This window comes from Pongo pygmaeus, chromosome 3, assembly GCF_028885625.2.
Source record: "Pongo pygmaeus isolate AG05252 chromosome 3, NHGRI_mPonPyg2-v2.0_pri, whole genome shotgun sequence".
NCBI classification, from domain to species: Eukaryota; Metazoa; Chordata; class Mammalia; order Primates; family Hominidae; genus Pongo; species Pongo pygmaeus.
In genome coordinates, this window is record NC_072376.2 from 68,004,283 (window position 1) to 68,028,267 (window position 23,985).

Consider the following 23,985-nt stretch of genomic DNA (forward strand, 5'->3'; position numbering starts at 1 on the left):
TGTTTGCTTTCCATTTGCTTGGTAGATCTTCCTCTATCCCTTTATTTTGAGCCTATGTGTGTCTTTGCACGTGAGATGGGGCTCCTGAATACAGCACACTGATGGGTCTTGAATCTTTATCCAATTTGCCAGTCTGTGTCTTTTAATTGGGACATTTAGCCCATTTACATTTAAGATTAATATTGTTATATGTGAATTTGATCCTGTCATTACGATGTTCACTGGTTATTTTGCCTGTTAATTGATGCAGTTTCTTTTCTTTACTTTTTTTTTTTTTTTTTTTTTGAGGAATTCTCACTCTGTTGCCCAGGCTGGAGTGCAGTGGCATGATCTTGGCTCACTGCAAGTTCCGCTTCCTAGGTTCACCATTCTCCTGCCTCAGCCTCCTGAGTAGCTGGGACTACAGGCACCTGCCACCATGCCCCACTGATTTTTTGTATTTTTAGTAGAGATGGGGTTTCATCGTGTTAGCCTGCATTTTCTCAATCTCCTGACCTTGTGATCCACCTGCCTCAGCCTCCCAAAGTGCTGGGATTACAGGCATGAGCCCCTGCGCTGGGCCATTGCAGTTTCTTAATAGCATTGATGGTCTTTACAATTTCGCCTGTTTTTGCAGTGGCTGGTACTGGTTGTTTCTTTCCATGTTTACTGCTTCCTTCAGGAGCTCTTGTAAGGCAGGCCTGGTGGTGACAAAATCTCTCAGCATTTGCTTCTCTGTAAAGGATTTTTTTTCTCCTTCAGTTATGAAGCTTAGTTTGGCTAAATATGAAATTCTGGGTTAAAAATTCTTTTCTTTAAGAATGTTGAATATTGGCCCCCACTCTCTTCTGGCTTGAGGGTTTCTGTTGAGAGATCTGCTGTTAGTCTGAAGAGCTTCCCTTTGTGAGTAACTCGACCTTTCTCTCTGGCTGCCCTTAACACTTTTTCCTTAATTTCAACCTTGGTGAATCTGACAATTATGTGTCTTGTGGTTGATCTTCTTGAGGAGTATCTTTGTGGTGTTCTCTGTATTTCCTGAATTTGAATGTTGGCCTGCCTTGCTAGGTTGGGGAAGTTCTGCTGGATAGTATCCTGAAGAGTGTTTTCCAACTTGGTTCCATTCTCCCCATCACTTTCAGGTACACCAGTCAAACGTAGATTTGGTCTTTTCACACAGTCCCATATTTCTTGGAGGCTTTGATCATTTCTTTTTACTCTTTTTTCTCTAATCTTGTTTTCTTGCTTTATTTCATTAATTTGATCTTCAATCACTGATACACTTTCTTCCACTTGATTTGAATCAGCTATTGAAGCTTGTGCATGCGTCATGATGTTCTCGTGCCATGGTTTTCAGCTCCATTAGGTTATTTAAGGTCTTCTCTACACTGTTTATTCTAGTTAGCCATTCTTCTAACCTTTTTCAAGGTTTTTAGCTCCCTCGTGATGGGTTCAAACATCCTCCTTTAGCTTGGAGAAGTTTGTTATTACTGACCTTCTGAAGTCTGTTTCTGTCAACTTGTGAAAGTCATTCTCCATCCAGGTTTGTTCCGTTGCTGGTGAGGAGCTATGATCCTTTGGAGGAGAAGAGGCGCTCTGATTTTTTAGAATTTTCAGCTTTTCTGCTCTGGTTTCTCCCTATCTTTGTGGTTTTATCTGCCTTTGGTCTTTGATGTTGGTGACCTACAGATGGGGTTTTGGTGTAGATGACCTCTTTGTTGATGTTGATGCTATTCCTTTCTGTTTGTTAGTTTTCCTTCTAACAGTCAGGTCCCTCAGCTGCAGGTCTGTTGGAGTTTGCTGGAGTTCCACTCCAGACGCTGTTTGCCTGGGCATCACCAGCGGAGGCTGCAGAACAGCAAATATTGCAGAACAGCAAATATTGCTGCCTGATCCTTCCTCCAGAAGCTTTGTCTCAGAGGGGCAGCCGCCTATATGAGGTATCTGTCGGCCCGTACTGGGAGGTGTCTCCCAGTTAGCCTACACGGTGGTCAGAGACCCACTTGAGGAGGCAGTGTGTCTGTTCTCGGAGCCCAAACGCCATGCTGGGAGAACCACTGCTCTCTTCAGAGCTGTCAGACAGGGATGTTTAAGTCTGCATAAGTTTCTGCTGCCTTTTGTTCAGCTATGCCCTGCCCACAGAGGTGGAGTCTACAGGCAGTAGGCCTTGTTGAGCTGCGGTTGGCACTGCCTAGTTTGAGCTTCCCGGCCACTTTGTTTACCTACTCAAGCCTCAGCAATGGCAGATGCCCCTCCCCCAGCCAGGCTGTCATCTCACAGATCGATCTCAGACTGCTGCGCTAGCAGTGAGCAAGGGTCCGTGGGCTTGGCAGCCACCGAGCCAGGCACGGGAGAGAATCACCTTGTCTGCTGGTTGCTAAGACCTTGGGAAACACACAGTATTTGGGTGGGAGTGTCCCATTTTTCCAGGTAGTCTGTCACAGCTTCCCTTGGCTAGGAAAGGGAAATCTCCCAACCACTTTTGCTTCCCCGGTGAGGTGACACCCTGCCCTGCTTTGGCTCATCCTTCATGGGCTGCACCCACTGTCCAGCCAGTCCCAATGAGATGAACCAGATACCTCAGTTGGAAATACAGAAATCACCCATCTTCTGCATAGATCATGCTGGGAGCTGCAGACCAGAGCTCTTCCTATTTGGCCATCTTGGAACTAACTTACTTACTTTCTTTCTTTCATCTTTCCTTCTTTTCTTTTTTTTTTTTTCAAGGTCTCACTCTGTCACCCAGTCTGGAGTAGAGTGATGCAATCATAGCTCACTGCAACCTCAAACTCCTGAGCTCAAGGGGTCCTCCTGCCTCAGCCTTCTGAGTAGCTGAGACTACAGATGCATACCACCACGCCTGGATATTTTATTTTATTTTTTTTTAGACATACGGCCTCACTTTGTTGCTCAGGCTTGTCTGGAACTCCAGCCTGGGCTCAAATAATCCTCCTGCCTCAGCCTCCTAAAGTGCTGGGATTACACACTCTATACATATTTTCTACCAAAAAAAAAAAAAAATAGAGTACACTAAAACATCTGGGGTAGTGAAACAAAAAATAATATAAATTGTCTTAGCTAACACTGAACAAATATCAATTATGAGCTGGCACATTATCTGATTTAATTCTCTTAACATCTCCTTGAGACAGGTCTATTGTGCAGATGAGGAAACTGAAGCCCTGTCTCAAGGTGATGGCTCTGTTGAATTCTAGAGACTGCAGAGATGAAGAAACTAAGAAACTGAGGCACAGATTATTAACTATACTGCCCAAGGTCATACACTGGAAATGGGTGGTGAAGGTAGGACGTGAAACCAAACTTACAACCTCCAAACTCTAATCACTCTTTTTGGAATACTACTAGCACCTGAAAATGCAGTCTCAAGTCAATGACCAAAATATTACAGATGCAGGATTGTTGATCAGAGGATGTCTTAGTTAATAGAATGCCAGAGACTAGATCCATTAGTTATGAGATAGATGCAGAGTCCAGAATGAATCTGAAAGGCTCTATACCCTTCCTACTCAGTGTGGACTGTGGCTTGGCAGCCCCAGCAGCACCATGAGCTTGTCAGAGCTGCAGGAGGTTGTGACGTGCCCTAGACCCTCTGAATCAGAATCTGCATTTTGACAAGACTCCCAGGTGAGGGGGTCTTGCCAATTTCAAATCCTTCAATTTCCCATAGGTTATGTATTTTTATAAGGAGTCCTGGCTGGGCTCAGTGACTCACACCTGTAGTAGCACTGGGCACATGAAAAGCACTTAATAACAATTATACCCTGTATTATAGGACTGAAGCTATGGTCATTTCAACTTGTTTTCTAGAGGGCTCTATTTTTGTTTGTTTTTAGTTTCTGCTGAAATTGAACAGTGAACCCTCAGGCCAGTGAGCCTGTATAAATGGTTCTCAATAGAGACATCCTGGTCAGGCTGCTGAGCCAGAGCTTTGCTCCCAGTGAAGCTGGTGCATGTTCCAGGGCTCAAGGAAGGGAGCTGAGGCTTTGATGATTGCCTTCATCCATTTCTCTGTCTCTGTGAATAGACAAAAAACAATTGTTCTTTTAGTAACATTCTATTTGGAGCTCCTGAGATGGTACAGGAGGGTGGTTGGTATTCTGAATTGAGGCTGATGTTAATAGAGGAACTGGCATTTGGAAGAGTCGTACACAGAGAGAAGAAAAGTACCAAAATGAAATCAGCTCAGAGGAGGTGCTCAGAGGGGTAAAATGTCACAGTGGTGGAAGCAGACCCCTTTAAGCACCAACTTTCCTTTTTAAAGCATATTTGACGAAACTCTTTTTAAAACTCTATCACATCCTTTCCAGGTTCTTTAAATAGAGAATATGAAACCCAACTTAGTGTTAGGGCAGGGAGGGCTGATAGAAATCATCAGACTCAATCCCTTCATTTCACAAATTAGGAATCTGTGACCCAGAAAACTTGGATGGGGGGCAGGTCACACAAAGCCACATAACCCACTTATGGAAGAACAAGGTCTTCAAATAAATTTTTGGATAGTTCTTTCTATTCCATCATACCATATTTTTTTTTTCTTTCTAAAGTCTAATTATTTTCTTGTCTAATACCATCTTTTTTAAAAAAGTAAATTATGGCTGAGGAAATGCATGCAGACTTTTTCCCTTGGGTGCAAATCTAATTTTCCAGGAGGTCAGCAGGAGGGCACTAAGGATGAAGACAAGCTGTCAGATAAAGACAAGCTGTCATTCAAACTCCAGTGCCTCCTTCTGCTCAAGTGCGTCTCTACTTTTCTGCACATTGCTTCCAGACAAAAGTTCGAGTTTCCTAGACTTTATCTCAAGGTGTACAACACCTTTCCTCCCACTTCAGTCCCATGCTGGTGGCTGCTCCTGCTACCTCTTTTGCGTGGAGCAGAGTTCTGCTCAAGATTCGTCCTCCCAAGGTCAACTTCCTGTTTCTTGTTTTCCTAACAAACAGGAGGCCAAGTGTGGAAAGTACTTGTGTTAAGGTTGCATTTCCCACCAGAGAAGGAACATGGCTAAAAAGCATTAATTCCATTTGATTCTTTCTTTACAGAAATCCATTTGGTCTTTTTCAGATTTGAGAAGTTAAAAACTGTTTCCCTGCATCACTTTTCCGAATCTAACAGAGACTTCAAGCATGGTTTGAGGGCAGAGATGGCACTGTGTGTTTGATTGTTAAAGTGAAACTGCAGACTGTGAGGAAAATCAAGATCCCCAGAGCATTTAAAATGGAATGGTATTTTTCATTTCCATATGAGGAAATATACAGATTTATTAAGAAATTATTTGTAAAAATCCTAATAATGAGATGTCGTGGATATTTTATTTTGTTTTATTATACATATTTTCTAAATTACAAAAACATAGATAGAGGCAGGTCTTGCTGTGTTGCTCAGGCTGGTTTTGAACTCCTGGGCTCAAGTGATCTTCCTGCCTTGGCCTCTCAAAGTGCTGGGATTACAGGCCTGAGCCACTGCACCCAACCTGCCATGGCTATTTTAGAGATTATTAATTACTGTGTCAGTACTACTAATTTCTACTCCTTCATTTCATATGGCTTTAAATATAGTCTAGAAAAGACAAAAATGAGAAGGATCATTGCTTCTGCCCATTTAGTCTCTTACTTAGAATCTACTTATTTATTTACTTAGTTTTCTATTTAGGTACAAACTTGAAGTGCACATTGAAGTACACAAAATATAAGCATATAGCTCAATACATTTTTATGTATGTATATACTCATGTAGCTACCATCTAGATCAAGATAAAAAAGTCTGTAGCACCTGAGAAAGCTCCCTTGTGCTCCTTCCCTGTCCATCCCTGGCCTTTGCCAGAATTAACCACTATTCTGTTTTTTAGCATAATCCCTTAGTTTTTTCTCTTTGTGGACTTCCTATCAATAGAATCACACAATATTTCTCTTTTGTGTCTAGCTTCTTTCACTGCACATGTCTATGAGATTCATTCATGTTGTTGCTTCTATCAGTAGACTTTAAAAATTTGTAGATAGCATTCCATTATCAGAGTATATCAGAATTTATCCAGTTTCCAGTTCATGGGTATCCAGATTGTTTTCAGTATTGACTTATGCATAAAAGTGTTAAGAATATATATGTTGGCCAGGTGCAGTGGCTTATGCCTGTAATCCCAGCACTTTGGAAGACCAAGGCGGGTGGATCCCTTGAGGTCAGGAGTTCGAGACCAGCCTGACTGAACCTTATCTCTACTAAAAATACAAAAATTAGCCAGGCGTGATGGTGCACACTTGTAATCCCAGCTACTTGGGAGGCGGAGGCAGGAGAATCACTGCAGGAGAATCACTTGAATCCTGAAGGCGAAGGTTGCAGTGAGCCGAGATTGCACTACTGCACTCCAGCCTGGGTGATGGAGTGAGACTGTGTCTCAAAAACAAAAACAAAAACAAAAGCACCCCAACCCCCCCCCAAAAAAAACCAGAAAACCAAAAAACACCAGAAAACCAAAAAACTTTGGCATATGTCTTTTAATTGGCAGAAGCACTAATTTCTCTTTAGTGTATGCCCAGAAGTGGAATTGCTGGATCATAAGATATGTTTAATTTTAGTGGTTATTGTCAAACTGTTTTCTAAAATGGCTGAACTCTCAGCAATAATGTACATATAAGAGTTACAGTTGCTCTCTATCCTGACCAATACTTTGTAGCTCAGTTTTTTTAATTTTACCCATTCTGGTGGAAGTGTGGTGGTATCTCACTGTGGTTTGAACTTGCATTTCCCTGGTCAAAGATGATGTTGACCAACTTTTCATATGTTTATAGGCCAATTGGATACTTTGTAACGTGAAGTCCCTAACCTTTGCCCATTTTTATTTTTGTTGTCTTTTTCTTATTGATGTGTAGAAGTTCTTTATGTCTTCTTTTTTAAAAATTTAATTTTGTTTAAAAATTATTATTTATTTATTTGGCATTGAGACATAATAGATGTACATATTTTCAGAATACCTGTGATAATTTAATACATCTGTATAATTTGTAAAGATCAAATCAGTGTAATTGGGATAGCCATCATCTTAAATATTTGTCATTTTTTATGCTAGGAATATTCAAATTATTCTCTTTCAGCTATTTTGAAATATTCAGTAGATTATTGTAAACTACAGTCACCCTAATCACCCTGTTGATCTATTAAACACTGTCTTAAATATATTCTTGATATGAATCCTTTTTTGTACTATGTATTACCAAATTTTCTCTCATTCTGTGGCTTTTTTGTTTACCATCCTTATAGTGAAGAACAGAAATTAATTTTATTGAGACTCAATTTATTAAAAATTTTATTGACCCTCAATTTATTAAAAACTTTTTATTTTGCTATTATAGGGTTTTTTGTGTACTGTTGAAGAAATCTTTGCCTACCCGTAGGTCAAGAATATATTCTCCTATATATCTTTTATAAGCCTTCTTATTTTACCTTTTACATTCCTATCTATACTGCATCTCAAATTAACTTTTGAGTGTGATATGAGGTAGGGGTCAAGGTTTACTTTTCATCCCATAAGGAGATCCAATTGCTCCAGCACTATTTATGAAAAGGCTATACTTTCTCACTTCAGTATTACTTTTGTTGTAAATCAATTGACTGCACATATGTGGGTCTATTTCTGGATGGAGAAACTTCATTTTTAGCATATTCATTGTAAATATTCTAGTGGATACAGCATTGGGTTAAGCATCAGAAACTCTGGCATCTTCGGCTGGTTTTACCAGGGAGAGCTGGGAGACTTGGGAGTGGAGGACATAGCAGTCTGTTGCCTCTTACAACACTCCCTCCTAGCATTGTGTGCCCTAAACTAGGGAGCTAACATGTGATCCCCTTCCTCCTTCAGTTGCTCTGATTAGATCTTGGTGGACACGTGGACCATACCTATAAAGCTACTGGATGGAAAGTGACCAGTCAGATTTTCCCTCTTGGGAATCTGATCCAATGGTTACAGAGACAGGATTTGCATTGAAAGATCATATAGAATAAGCGTGTGGCGGCCAGGCATGGTGGCTCACACCTGTAATCCCAGCACTTCGAGAGGCTGAGTGGGTGGATCATGAGGTCAGGAGTTCAAGACCAGCCTGACCAACATGGTGAAACCCCATCTCTACTAAAAAAAAACAAAAATTAGCCAGGAGTGGTAGTGCGCGCCTGTAATCCCAGCTACTCAGGAGGCTGAGGTAGGAGAATTGCTTGAACCCGGGAGGCGGAGGTTGCAGTGAGCTGAGATTGTGCACTCCAGCCTCAAAAAAAAAAAAAAAAGAATAAGTGTGTGGCTTAATAAAGGGATGAAGCTCTGGATCAAGTTAAACTTAAGAGAGAAGGTGCAGAAATAAAGTTGAGAAAGGCAGCTGACCAAGCAAGCAAAGGATAAGAATGGAAGAGCAGCAAAAAGAGGAGAGGAGATGAAAGATTGGATGAGGCAGTGACACGGATAGAAAGGTTGCCTGGGAGAGCTCTGCAAGAGACTCTTATTAACCCATCTTCCAACAATTGTTGGAGAAAGAGCAGGAAAGGTGAACAGAAAGGGCCTATGTAATTAAAATCACTGTGTCACCCAGAGGCAGTACAGAATGCTTTTTATAATAAAAAAAAAAGTCACATTGTATTAGTCTGTTCTCACGCTGCAGATAAAGACATATCAAAGACTGGGTAATTTATAAAGGAAAGAGGTTTAATTGACTCACAGTTCCACGTGGGTGGGGAGGCCTCATGATCATGGTGGAAGGCAAATGAGGAGCAAAGTCACATCTTACATGGAGGCGGGCAGGAAAGCATGTGCAAGGGAACTATCCTTTAGAAAACCATCAGATCTCCTGAGACTTATTCACTATCACAAGAACAGCATGGGAAAGACCCGCCCCCATGATTCAATTCCCTCCCACTGGATCCCTCTCACGACGTGGGAATTATGGGAGCTACAATTCAAGATAAGATTTGGGTAGGGACACAGGCAAACCATATCACACATAAAGATATATTTCAACAATTTTCTTTCCTCCTTAGGCCTCCAAGCAACTTCGAAGGTTGTTTTATACACGATCTTGTGAGTGGCATTTCTAGGAAAGCCCCAGTCCTTCTTATAAGCTCCCCCTCTTCTCACCCTGCATACTAGAGCCAAACTTGAGGGAAGCTGCTTTGCCTGGGTGAGGTTTGGGTTTAGTGCTTTCAATTTCCGTAAGTTGCGTATTCTTATAAGAAATCCTGGCTGGATGCAGTGGCTCACACCTGTAATCACAACACTTTGGGAGGCCAAGGTGGGAGGATCTCTTGAAGCTAGGAGTTCGAGACCTGCCTACACAACATAGCAAGGCCTTGGCTCTACAAAAAACCTTTTTTTATTTGAGACGAAGTCTCGTTCTGTTGCCAGGCTGGAGTGCAGTGGCGCAATCTCGGCTCACTGCAACCTCCACCTCCCGGGTTCAAGCGACTCTCCCTGCCTCAGCTTCCCGAGTAGCTGGCACTACAGGCGCATGCCACCACGCCCAGCTAATTTTTTGCATTTTAGTACAGACGAGGTTTCATGATGTTGGCCAGGATATTCTCAATCTCTTGACCTCGTGATCTGCCCTCTCGGCCTCCCAAAGTGCTGGGATTACAGGCATAAGCCACCATGCCCAGCCTACAAAAAAACTTAAAAAAAAATTAGCTGTGTGGTGCCATTTACCTGTAGTCCCAGATGCTCAGGAGGCTGAGGCGGGAGGATGGCTTGAGCCCAGAAGATCAAAGTTGCCATGTGCCATGATGGCACCACTTCACTCCAGCCTGGGCAACTGAACAAGACCCTGTCACCCTGCAACCCACCCCCACCCCCCTACAAAAAATTCCTACTTTCATTCAAACTAGTTTGTGTATTTCTTGCAACCAAACCAACTTTCACTAGAATTACTTGGATATTCTGTTACTCCTATGTGAAACAGAAGTTATAAACTGTGCCCTGGTATTCAAGAGGGATGTTTGGATGTGATAAGTACAACTTGTCACAGAAGCTGAGCACACACATATGTGGGCAGGACACAGTTAAAGAGCAGCAAGGGGCAGCCAGGGAATTGCTGAGGGAGATAAATAAAGAACGCTAGTGCCTAGAATAGATATTTTTTTTCCTGCTGGAAACCAGGTGTAATTGTCCATTCGTGAGATCACAGCAATGTGCTTTCCAAAACCTGGAGGAAAGGCCGCTCTCAGTGCTTAGTAAAATCCACATACAGTGGGTATGATTGATGTCTCCCAGAGTAAAGCAAGAAACTGCCTGTAAACGAGGACTTGAAGAATTTGTGAACAGCCAAAATGCCAACCTGAATGCAATTTGTCATTAGAAAGAGGAAATCAAATCCTTCCTTTTCCAAATCAAATTGACACAAGTCAGACTGTGTCCTTTTTGGATAAACAGTAGTTAAACAGAAAAAGCAGGGTCACCTTGGAGCATTCAAAGTTGGTAGTGCCAACCTGGCACTGTCTGGATGAGAGATGCTACTCTGGAGACCACCAGCTTTCTGTGCCTGGAGAGTGGCTCTGCTGAGACAGGGATAGTGACCTGGATGAACACCTCTACAACAGTCCACCCTCCTTTGCTTTAATGCTACACTCCCATCACTTTTTTTTTTTTTGAGACAGGGTCTTGCTCTGTTGCCCAGGCTGGGGTGCAATGGTGTGATCATGGCTCATTGAAGCCTCGACCTCCTGGGTTTAAGGGATCCTTCCACCTCAGCCTCCCGTGCCACCATGTCTGGCTAACTTTCTGATTTTTTGTAGAGATGGAGTTTCACCATGTTGCCCAGGCTGGTCTCTAATTTCTAGCCCCAAGTGATCCACCAGCCTCGGCCTCCCAAAGTGCTGGGATTACAGGCGTGAGTCACTGTCCCTGGCCAATTTGATAATATGTCTTCCTCAGTATTTTGCTCGTTAGAAGACAATGTCTCAGAAAGGAGTAGGAGTATTTTAGCCACTAGAAAGAAATATCCTTTATTGAAAAGTAACATATTTTCTGTCTGGTTTGTACACTTCAATGAGCTTGAATGGCAAAAGTTCAGCATTCTTGCTTTCAGCCAACTCTGGTGCACTAATAAAGCTAAGTGTAAGATCCTGGCTGGCAGCCTACCACAAATCAACTTCACGGTTGCTCCTAAGTCATCTATATTACCATAGAAGTTTATTTTAAAAACCATCTCTCCATTGCCATAGGAATAATCTTGGGGGCCATAATTTCTAAAGGCATTTACACAAACTTTGCAGCAGGTACTTAAGAAATGTGTTTACATTGGAAGCATTCATATCTTCAGAATTTCCAGCATTTCGCTTGTGATAGAGCACACAGGAACAGAAATAGAACGTGAGAAATAAGGTTGTGTATTAGGTTGCTAGGGCTGCCATCACAAAATACCACAACCTCGGTGGCTTAGACAACAGGCATTTATTTTCTCACAGTTTTTGTTGCAGGAAGGTCTTGAATTCAGAGGTTTCCAATCTTTTGGCTTTCCTGGGCCACATTGGAAGAAGAAGAATTATCTTGGGCCACACATAAAATACACTAACGATAGCTAATGAGCTAAAAAAAAAAAATCTCAAAAAAGTGTCCTAATGTTTTAGGAAAGTTTATCAATTTGTGTTTGGCCACATTCAAAGCCATCCTGGGCCACATGCAGCCAGTGGGCCGTGGGTTGGGCAAGCTTGTTGCAGATCAAGGTGCCAGCAGGGTTGGGTTCCTCCGAGGCTTCTATCCTGGATTCTGTAGATGGCTACCCTTGATTTACAGACGGCTCGCCTCTTGCTGCCTGTTCACGTGGTCTTCCCTCTGTGCATGCAGGACTCTTCTTCTAAGGATGCCAGTCATATTGGGTTTGCCCCCCTTCCTATTTAAAAAACAGATTTAGGGGGTACAAGTGCAATTTTGTTACATGGATATACTGTGGAGTGGTGAAGTCTGGGCTGTTAGTGTAACCATCACCTGAATAGTGTACATTGTATCCATTAGGTAACTTCTCATTCCTCACCTCTCTCCCACTTTCCCACTTTTAGAGTCTCCGGTGTCTGTTATTCCACTCTGTAGGTCCATGTGGACCCACTGTTTAGCTCCTGCTTATAAATGACAACATGTAGTATTTGACTCTCTGTTTCTAAGTTTTTTCACTTAAGATAGTGGCCGCCAGTTCCATCCATTTTGCTGTAAAAGACATGATTTCATTCTTTTTTATGGCTGAGTCGTATTCATATAAATATATATATACACACTGCATTTTCTTTATCCAGTCATCCATCAATAGACACTTAGGTTGATTCCATATCTTTGCTATTATAAATGGTGCTATCATAAACATATGAGTGCAGATATCTTTTTAAACTTTTAAACATTTTTAAATTTTCTTCATGTCAGACAGGTAATATTCCAACATCGCCACGAGGTTCGAGGGTGACACATCTCACACATGTACGCGAACACCCAATCATCACGCTCATGAACTACAAAAGGATCAGGTATCTTTTTCACATAATTATTTCTTCTCCTTAGTTTAGATACCTAGTAGTGGGATTGCTGGATCAAATAGTAGTTCTAGTTTTAGTTCTTTGATAAATCTCCATACTGTTTTCCATAGAGGTTGTGCAAATTTACATTCCCACCAACAGTGTATAAGCATTCCCTTTTCTCTGCATCCTTGCCGACATTTATTGATTTTGACTTTTTAATAATAGCCATTCTGACTGGTGTAAGATGATATCTCATTGTGGTGTTAATTTGCATTTGCCCGATGATTAGTGATGTTGAGCATTTTTTCATATGTTTGTTAACTGTTGGTATATCTTCTTTTGGAAAATGTTCATGTCCTTTGCCCATTAAATTTTTTTTTAAAAATTTCGAGTTCGGTGGGTACATAAGTGTATATATTTATGAAGAACACGAGATGTTTTGATACAGGCATGCAATGTGTAATAATCACATCATAGAGAATATGGTGTCCATCCCCTCAAACATTTATCCTTTGTGCTACAGACAATCCAATTATGCTCTTTTAATTATTTTAAATGTACAATTAAATTATTATTGATTATAGTCATCCTGTTGTGTTATCAAGTACTAGGTCTTATTCATTCTTTTTTGCTTGCTCGTTTTGAGACAGGGTCTCACTCTGTTGCCCAGGCTGGAGTGCAGTGGGCTAGATCACAGCTTACTGCAGCTTTGACTTCCCTGGGTTCTGGTGATCCTTCCACCTCAGCCTCCTGAGTAGCTGGGACCACAGGCATGAGCCACCACACCCAGTTAGTTTTTGTATTTTTTGTAAAGATGGGATCTCACTATGTTGCCCAGGCTGTTCACAAGCCTTGCCCAGGCTAGGCTCAAGTGATCTTCCTGCCTCAGCCTCCCAAAGGGCTAGGATTATAGGCATAAGCCACTGCGCCTGGCCTTATTCATTCTTCTAATTATTTTTTGTTCTTATCCATTAACTATCCCCACCTCTTCCCCTCCCTCCCACTTTTCTCACTTTTTAATGGGATTATTTGTTTTTCCTTGCTGAGCTGTTTGAGTTCCTTGTCGATTCTGGCTATTAGTCCTTTGTCAGGTGCACAGTTTGCAAATATTTTCACCCATTCTGTAGGTTGTCTGTTTACTCTGTTATTTCTTTTGTGGTACAGAAGCTTTTTAGTTTCATTTTGTCCCATTTGTCTATTTTTGTTTTTGTTGCATTTGCTTTGTCATAAATTCTTAGTCATAAATTCTTTGCCAAGGCCAATGTTCAGAAGAGCTTTTTCTAGGTGTTTCTTCTAGGATTTTTATAGTTTCAGGTCTTACATTTAAATCTTTAATTCATCTAGAGTTAATTTTTGTATATAGTGAGAGATATGGATTCAGGTTCATTCTTCTGCATGTGGATATCTGATTTTCCCAACATAGGGTCCCACTCTATTGTTTTCAGTTAATGTAATTACCTCTTTAAAGGCCCTATTTCCAAATAGTATCATATTCTCATGTATTGGAGGTTAGGACGTCAACATATGAATTTGGGTAGGGGACACAATTCAGCCTAAAATAGGTGATGAAATCTGTCCTGTCAAGGCAGTAAGACTTCCTCCAATCTATCTGTTGTTTTGGTGAGTTAGAGGAAAGAAGATTTTCTGGGCTTTGGGTTTTTTTTTTTAATCCAACATTAGCATCCAGACTGGGCAGGCAAGGTTAGCTTCTGCTCTGTGGAATGTCTCCCAACAAAGACTGTTCTTACAGAGAGCATTGTGAAAATGCAACTTAATTATTAGCTTGTATGGACAGAGGCACAGCACAATCCAAGATACACTATTTTTTTAATCTCAAAATCAACAGATAAGTAGTGAACATAAATATCCCAAGCAATGCAGGGGTATTGGACTGGTATTGGTGTTATGATGGTGATTGTTTACAAAGAAGGGCTTTTCTGTGGGGAATGGCTAAATCAGCAGGCCCAGCAAAGGAGAATTAGAGCTTCCTGTGCTGAGGCATCCCAGAATTCTGGGGATTCTGCCAGAGTCCTGCTGGTTCTCAGACAAAGTCATTGGACTTCTTAGGGGAACTTACCAAAGTCCCCCTGTAACTCTAACTGCCGTGCAGCCTGAGCCAATTTGTTCTCTGCCAATCTCTGCAGCAAATTTATGAATGATGAGAGGAAACAGTTGAGGAATCAGTAAACTGGCTAAAACATAATCTTTGTTGCCCTAGCAATGCCTCTGGGGCTTCTGATGGTGGACTGTGCATTTCTGGGCACAGTTTACTTCTCATGCCACAGTCAACTGCCTGAGTAGGACTGGGGTTAAGATGCTTGCTCCAAACATTACAGTAATAAATGGAGGTTTGTAAAGAGCAAGGACTTCAAATCAGAGTTAGAATGACCAATGCATTTATTTGTTTACTGAGCACCTACTATAGGGTAAGGCACCCTTGGTGGAGCCAGAGATACACTTCAGAAAAAATAGACAAAAGTCCCTGTTCCCATAGAGCTTTCATTCTATCAGGCAGAGACAGACAATAAATAAAGCCATTAAGTGGAATATATCTTTTGTTATATGGTGACATACATTATGGAGAAAAATAAGGCAGAGAAGGGAACTAGGAAGTTCCCCAGATGGTGGGCAGCTTTGCAGTTGTCTGGGGTGGTCAGGAAAGATGTCACTGAGAAAGTGACATTTGGGTAGAGTCTTGAAGAAAGTGAGGAAGCAACCCATGAAGGTATTTGGGGGAAGAGTGTTCCAGGCAGAGGGCTTCCTAGTGCAAATGTCCTGAGGTACATGCAGAAGCAAGGAGCTGGTATGGCAGAAGCAGGAAACAGTGGTGAGACAATAGCAGTGGGATGAGGTGAGACAGCAGGCAGTGGTGGGGTAGGCAACCATGTCAGTCTTTGTAGGCCATCATAAGGACTGGACTTTGTGAGTGAAATGAGAGGTCATTGAGGGTTTTAGCAGAAAAGCCACTTGACCTGATAATAAGGTCAAGAATAATTCAAAGTGGGGAAAGAGTGGAAGCCCAGCCAAGAAGCTACTGCTGTAATCCAGGTAAGAGATGATGGCTTGGACTGGGATGGTAGCAGTGGATGGGTAAGAAGTGGTTGGATTCCAGCTAGGTTTTGAAGTAGAATCATTAGGATCTACTGACAGCTTGGAAGTAGAGGAGGAAAGGATGACCTTAAGATTTTAGGCCCATAATAACTAGAAATCTTGTGCTAAAGTGGCTAGAAATATTATCAAAAGGCATTTTTAGTCAAATAGACAGACTTTAGAGTCTCTGACACTCAAACATCATTCCCCTAATCTATTCTATAAGTACTGAAGAATGTACCATGCTAAAATCCTCCAGTCTAGCTTCACAGTACCGGATGCCTTCCACCCATTCATTCATTCATTCATTCATTCATTCGTTCATTTATTCACTCATTCATCCATTATCTTATTCATTCCACCCATCAACTCTAGCTCAGCTGTCAGCCAGCAACTCCCTGTTCCTTGAGATATAGAGGAGATTTATTTGAACAGCCCCTTTCCATGGTATGTGAAAGTCCAGCATCTCCGAAGCACTTCCTCCAAATTCCAGCAGACATAGGTTCTTCTGGCCTCCTCTGTGTCCTGGACCCCAGCTTCATCTATTCTGTCATGGTGCCTTTATACCAAATATTCTTTGTGTCCTGGACTCTACTGATGATTTGGGATAGAGCCTTCATTTCTTCACTTTCTCCTCCGTCTTTTCTAGGAGAAAAAATTTCCTTATTGTCTTCTTCATAGCAATTTAGGGACACGTTTCTGGCTTAAGCTTGGTATCCACCTCCAAGACCTTATCAGAGAGAAACCATGTTCTTCTTAGAGCAATCTAAGAGGGTCTAGCCAAAGTGTGTTTGAACATTTTTTGAAGACTCCTTCAGCTGCTGGTTGTAGAATGGATTGAAGATGGGTAAAGTGTATAGACACACATACCCCTCCACCATCTCTCACTATGTGGTTTTCTGGATTTCCTTTGTGCCGCACTCTGTTAGAGATGGCTTATAGTAGTGCTGCTTGTGCTCCAATTGTACAGTTTAGTTGAATAGCTATTACAGCTTTTACTTTGTTCTTTTTAACCTTGGGACCCAGAAATGGGGCTACACAGAAAAGGAGCAGAGTTACAATCATCATGCTCTAAACAGAACCGCCTTCCCCCTGCACCTACCTCCCAGGTACTACAGGTGTTTTGTTGAGCCAAGCTTGTTTTACCTGGCATCCTCTTCCCCCAGGAGGAGTACTCTCTTGAAGTCCTCAGTTCTATAGTCAATGGTCAAAAAACCCACCTCACCTATTTGCAGATGTGCCCAGACAAGTCCGACTCTTATATAGGTTCCAACTGGAACCTGTAAGTTTTATGAATAAGTTTCTTCCATATAATTTGATCCCAGTGAATGACATTTAATATTGATCTTGAGTTAAATTACTTTCATATGGAAAAGATTTCCATACTTTGGGAATAATATGCTTCATAGTTAAATAAATTATGTGTAATAATTGGTTTGTTATTTTTAGTCTCCATACTCAAATCAGTGCCCTTAGAAAATAGCTTCCAAATGTGCCTGTCACTGACAATAAAAGAAGCCAGGATGCGCCTGTGAATGTGCATCACTCATTGTTAATTTAGGCAGGCATCTGATGGGAATGTCCTGATCAAGTCATAGCACTGTTGATTTGCGGACAGTGTGGAGAATCTGATGTGTGTTGCTGGTTAGAGTGACTGAGACCAGCAAAAGTTTGTCAGACTTCTTTGCCACAGTGTCAGGTTGAGGCTTTTTTTAAAAAAAGTGGGGGGAAAAAGTGCTGTGAAAGTTACTAAAGGAAAAAGCTTTCTCCATTAAAAATATTTTATTACCTATAAAATGTAATATTTTATTACCTATGAAAATAATAGGAATGATACGTGAATAACAATATAAACTTGCAAATTGCATAAAAGGTGTCATTTTTATGTAATGCAACACATAATAGTAATTAATATAAAATCTTTCTTGATCACAAGATTTTTCTGGGTCACTTTCCTGCAAATTAATTTATTAGTTCATCAAAATGTATACATTTAATAACTTCATTTTCAATTGATATAATTGAAAATGATGTCAATTACTTTTGGCAAATGCAAGATTGTAAATAATTTCTGAACATTTTTAATTTTGCAAAGTATCTTTCTGTTGACACACTGTTTCTAGAGCTGTTAAGATTATTTTATGATTTGTGACAATACTAGGGTACATATTAATAAGTCGTTTCAAAATATAAACCTTAGTACATCTAGAACTGATGATAGTTTCAGAACAATTTTTCTAAAAAGATTTAACTCTTCATACAAGTCAGTTTCACCTAAGTTTGAATTAAATTTTAATTGGAAATGTATACAGTAACATTTTCATGTTTCATCTGGGAGTTCCTGCTCCAAATTCTTGTGGAGGCAGTTTAAGATGCAGAATTTAAACCCCCATTTATGCACTCTATGATGTATCTTCAATACAGGAAAAAAATATTTTAAAATTGTCTTCTTCATTGATAATTGGTTCATCCAAAGCTTTGGATGAAAATAGAGCTCTTTTCTATCAAATGTGATAATGTTTAAATTTAATTTTGGTTTCTAAAGTTGTGTATATTTGCTTTGCAACATTACGCCAGTGTTCAAAACTGGAGATTCTGTGAAGAATTACTGCAACTCCCTGATATATTATTGCAATGTCTGTGTATATGCTTCTATTTTGTTATAATCTGCTGACAATGGTCACTGCTTGAGAGCCAGCAATTTGATCCTGGTACTTAGTCCAGAAAATTAATATCTGTCCCATGTTGCAGGGATGGGCTCTGGAGGAGGATGGGCAAGCAGGCCTCCCACCAAAGATCTCATTGTTGCTCCCACGCGAGCCCCTTCTTTCTCCCTTGGCTATGTTCACTGCTGCCATTGCTGCTGCCGCTTCTGCTGCCTTTGTTCCAGCTGCCAGTGTTGCCAGGTCCTGCCAGCTACTTTGGGGTCTGATACTCTAGACTGCCCTGAGACATACACATGTGCTCCAGGCTGCATGGCCAATTACTCAGAACCAGAGCTGCTACTATGTCAGTAAGTGTGTGTGTTGTTTCCTGCTACACCTTGGCTGCTCACATGCATGCTCCATTGTCCCATTGGATTTCACTGACAAAACACAAGTTTGAAGATAAAATTATCAAGAATTTTAAGACGGTAACAGTAGAGCATTAAACTAAGCATGGGATCCCCTTGAGAGTGGAGCCCTCTCCAGCTGCATAGATTGTGTGATTGTGAAACTGGCCCTGGTGCCACAGCACATAAAGCACTCTACAATTGCAAGGTGAATAGGGAGGGGAAGAGCAAGGGAGACTTCGGTGCCCAAAAATGTCTCACACATGAGATATCCAAAACCATAGCTCCTGATCTCCCTGATCCTCCAAACCTTTTTCTTCGACAGGATTCCCCATCTCAGTAAGTGGCAATCTGATTTTTATAGTTGCTCAGGCCCAGATCTTGGAGTTCAATGCCACTTGTCTCTCATACACATCAGCAGCATATCTGATGACTTCTCATCTCTTCTACTGCTCCTGTTCTGGTCTGGTGCTTGGGGTTATGGAATAGCCTCTGCATTGACTTCCATGCTTCTTTTTTTAGCCCCATATTAGGCAGGGTTGTCCAGAGAAACAGAAACAATAGGATATATATATATATATATATATATATATATATATATATATATGATTTATTATAAGGAGTTGGCTTATGTGATCATGGAGGCTGAGAAGCCCCATGATCTGCCATCTCCAAGCTGAAGACTCAGGAAAGTGATGTAGCTACAGTCTTGAGTCTAAATACCTGAGGACCAGAAGAACTGGTAGTGGATGTTCTAGTAGAAGTCCAAAGTCCTGAGAAACAGGCATGCTGATGGTGTAAGTTCCACTCCAAGTCTCAGTCCAAGGACAGAAGAAACCTGACATCCTATCTCAAGAAGTCAGGCAGAGAGAAAGAGAATTCTCCCTTCTACCGCCTTTTGATTCTATTCAAACCCTCGACAGATTAAATGATTCTCACTCACACTGGGGAAGACACTCTGCTTTACCCACTTCACAGATTCAAATGCTGATCTCATCTGAAAACATTCAGAGATACACGCAGAAATAATTTTCAGCCAAATTTGGGCACCTTGTGTTCTAGCCAAGTTGACATATAAAATTAACTGTCATACCCCCTAATGTCCAGCACCTAGAATTGGACCTGACCTAGAGAAACTACTCAGTAAATACTCGTGAGATCACCAGTTAGAATGGCGATCATTAAAGTCAGGAAACAACAGGTGCTGGAGAGGATGTGGAGAAATAGGAACACTTTTACACTGTTGGTGGGACTGCAAACTAGTTCAACCATTGTGGAAGTCAGTGTGGCGATTCCTCAGGGATCTAGAACTAGAAATACCATTTGACCCAGCCATCCCATTACTGGGTATATACCCAGAGGATTATATAAATCATGCTGCTGTAAAGACACATGCACGCATATGTTTATTGAGGCACTATTCACAATAGCAAAGACTTGGAACCAACCCTAATGTCCAATGATGATAGACTGATTAAGAAAATGTGGCACATACACACCATGGAATACTATGCAGTCATAAAAAAGGATGAGTTCATGTCCTTTGTAGGGACATGGATGAAGCTGGAAACCATCATTCTGAGCAAACTATCGCAAGGACAAAAAACCAAACGCCGCATGTTCTCACTCATAGGTGGGAATTGAACAATGAGAACACTTGGACACAGGAAGGGGAACATCACACACCGTGGCCTGTTGTGGGGTGGGGGGAGGGAGTAGGGATAGCATTAGGAGATATACCTAATGTAAATGACGGGTTAATGGGTGCAGCACACCAACATGGCACATGTATACATATGTAACAAACCTGCACATTGTGCACACGTACCCTAGAACTTGAAGTATAATAAAAATATATATTAAAAAAAAAGAAAACACCATTAATGGCTACTATGTGAACACCTGATCATCAGAGAGCTCTGATGGTGTCTGTAGCCTTGCTCTTACAGGCACTGCCAGACCTGGGTTGGGGCTTTGTGTCCTTCGGTATACAGCAATATACAGTACACATGAGTTGCACAGTCATGAAAAAATTACATTGGGTATCTTACTGTGTGTATGAAAGCTATTATATTAATTTTTACCATATTAGAATGTTTTGGTCTCAAACCATATATGATGGAAAAGTTTCACATAGAGTTCCTTTAAAAATGTCCCAAATTGGCATAGTTTTTGCATGTCTAATTCCATTTGGCACCTGCTCCTTAGAGGACAAGAACAGAAAAATCATCCAACATTTAATGTGGTCAATTTTATCCTTTGAAACAGAATCCTATTGAAAATCTGTAAAAGTTACACCTATACTTTTGTGAATTAAACTCTGATATTTATTAATTAAAAAATACTCATTAGATGAATGAGATAGGACTCTTAAGTGTGGCTGGTCTTATTAAGGGCACATTCTGATCTCTTGGGATTAGATAACTTCTCAGGATAACTTTGGGCAAACACGAAGTGTTGTGCTTTCAGGCTAGGACCATGGTCCCTGAAGTATGGCCCATTCACCAAGAAGTGCCAGAGACCCTTTCCACTGTGTTGACATTTGACCTGATAGTTCACATACAATGGTGGGTAAACTGCTGATGACATAACAGAAATGAAAGCACTGGCATCACACTGAACTATGAGACATTGTGCCCAATGCCTAGTTCACCATGCACTCATATAAAAATCTTAGTGGTTTCAGTTCAGAATGTTCTTGATGTAAAAATTAACTGTATTAGATCTCAACCCTTGAATCAATAACTTTAATATTTGGTGTTATGAAATGGTAAGTATGCATAAAACACATTTGCTCTATACCAAAGTATAATGATTGTTTTGAAGGAAAGCTCTCATGAGACTGAACTGCAAGCAGAACTAGTCACTTTCTTTAGGGAAAACCATTTTTTGTTTTTAGAGTGACTATCTTAGTCTGTTCAGACTGCTATAACAAGATACCATAAACTGGGCAGTTTATAAACAATGGAAATCTATTTCTTATGGTTCTGAAGGCAGGGAAGTCCAGATCAAGGGGCCGGCACTTTCAATGTCTAGGGAGGGCCCATTTGCTGGTTCCTAGAATGGTGCCTTCTTGCTGCTTCCTTACACGGTGAAAAGGTACAAGGCAGCTCTCTGGGATTCTTTTATAAGGGCACTAATTCTATTCATGAAGGCTTTTCCCTCATGATCTAATCACCTCCCAAAGGCCCCACCTGCTAATATTATCACATTGGTGATTGGGTGTCAACATATGAATTTTGGAGGGACGCAAACATTCAGGCCATAGCACTGACGTAGAAATTGTGTTTTTTTAGATTTAAATATTTGGCAGACTTTTCCAGAAAATGAATAAAGTGAAGCTGTCATTTCAAGAAAAATAGCTGCCAGTATTTGTTGCCAATTATAAAATTTGAATTTTCAAGTGACAATTAGGATTTTGGCAAACTTGTGTTCACCACAGTAAGTTTGATAGCTTTCCAATACTTGATGACTTTTTTTGATAATATCAGTAGTATATTATTTACATGCATATTATGTGTGTGTACGTATGTAAACTTGTATACATGTACAACATTATGTACCAACATTTGGAAGATCTGTATAACTCAGCAAACCAATATTTGCCAAATGACCATGCTATTATAATACTATACATGGAAAAGATCCATTCCAATTATACAATGGACCAATGGATTTTAACATAAGGGAGTATGAAAAGTTTGTTAATTTGGTTTTAGATTCCATACTGCAGCTAAACTTTAGGACACTACCACTTGTCAAGCTCTGATGTGGTATCAAAGAAGAATATCCACAATTATCTCAAAAAGCTATTAAAACATCTGTCCCTTTCCCACTACATATTTGTGTGAAGATGGATTTTCTTTATATACTTAAACTAAAACAACATAATGCAACATTTTGAATGCAGCAAGCAGATATGAGAATCCAGCTGCCTTGTATTAAGTAAGACATAAACCAGATGTGCAAAAATATCAAGCAATGACACTTTTCTCATTAAGTTGTTTTGGAAAACACAGATATTTCTTTAAATGGCTTTAATAAGGCATAATTAAAATATAGTAAATGACACATACTTAAGATATACAATTTAATAAATTTTGACATGTGAATACATCTACAAAACCATCACCTCAATCAAGATAATGAACATAGCCACCACCCCCAAAAGTGTCCTTGTGCCCCTTTTCATCCCTACATCTCTCCCCTTCCTGACTCCTTGATTTCTAGGAAATCACGATCTTCTCTCAGTCTGTTTTAGTTTTCATTTTCTAGGATTTTATATGAATGGAATCACAGTCTATGCATACTTTTTGTCTGGCTTTCCTCACGGCCTAATTATTTTGAGATTCACCCATGGTTTTGCCTGTATCAAAACCTCATTCATTTTTATTGCTGGGTACTCTTCTATTGTATGGTTACAGTATAATTTATTTATCCATTCACCTGGTGGTGGACATTTGGATTGTTTTCTTGTTTTGGCTATTATAATTAAAGTGGCTATGAACATTGTGGCTATGAACGTTGGTGTATAAGACTTTGTATGGGTATATTCTTTCCTTTCTCTGGGTAAATACCTAGCAGAGAAATGCCTGGGCCATATGCTAGGCATATGTTTGAAGTTCTAAGAAACTGCAAACAGGCTGCCAAAGTAGTACCATTTTACATTCCAACCAGCAGTGTGTGAAGGTTCAAGTTCCTCCACATCGTCACAAACACTTGGCCATTCCAAGGGGTGTATGTTGACATCTTTTTTTTCTTCTTTTCATTCAGTCTGTTTATTGAGCACACACATAAAACAGTATACCTCCAAGCCTCCTTGGTGCACATTGATCTTGCCCTTCTCTGAACCTCTCCCTTGAGATTGTATTGACATCTTATTAACATTTAATTGAATTACTAATGTTCTATAAAAGGGCCACAAATGCAAAGTGGCCCCCAAATGCAGGAGCCAAAGAACAATGCAGACAAATCCAGTTTGTTGGTAAAGCGTGATTTATTAGGGAACTTACAGGCAGAAGCCTGGTCTTGCGTGGCTGCAAGACAGGTAGATCTCCACACCACAACCCTCCAGACCCAGCACTTCTATGTTAGGGAGAAAGTCCATGTGCTCTGGAAATAATGGTGAATTGAAAGAATGCTGTGGGCGTCACAGCCTATGATGCATGCAACAATATCAAGAGTTGTTTTGGAGGAAAGGTGAAACTCCAGTAACTAGGTGTTTCTATGTAAGGAGTAATATATCACCTAGACATTTTGGAGGCATTCCTGGACTTGGGGTTAGTCAGGAGTCACATGGTGGATTAGCATCTAAAATGAAGTGATACGTATCCCCACAACTAATCATGTTGAGCATACTTTCATGGGTTTATTTGCTCTC

General features: G+C 40.6%; 1 protein-coding gene and 1 non-coding gene across 2 annotated transcripts in view; one reads left to right on the forward strand and one right to left on the reverse strand.

The window, feature by feature from the left end:
• Positions 1-23,985, forward strand: part of LOC129034734 (uncharacterized) — a 123,356-nt gene that overhangs the window by 23,039 nt on the left and 76,332 nt on the right. Inside the window, exon 5 of the mRNA XM_063664401.1 lies at positions 12,372-12,472. Within this exon, the coding sequence (XP_063520471.1) occupies positions 12,372-12,472 (101 nt within the window). The remainder of the gene's footprint in view (positions 1-12,371; positions 12,473-23,985) is intronic.
• On the reverse strand, positions 12,366-12,469 carry LOC129035986 (small nucleolar RNA U13). The gene has a single exon (XR_008502459.1). It is a non-coding gene; the product is annotated as a small nucleolar RNA U13 (small nucleolar RNA).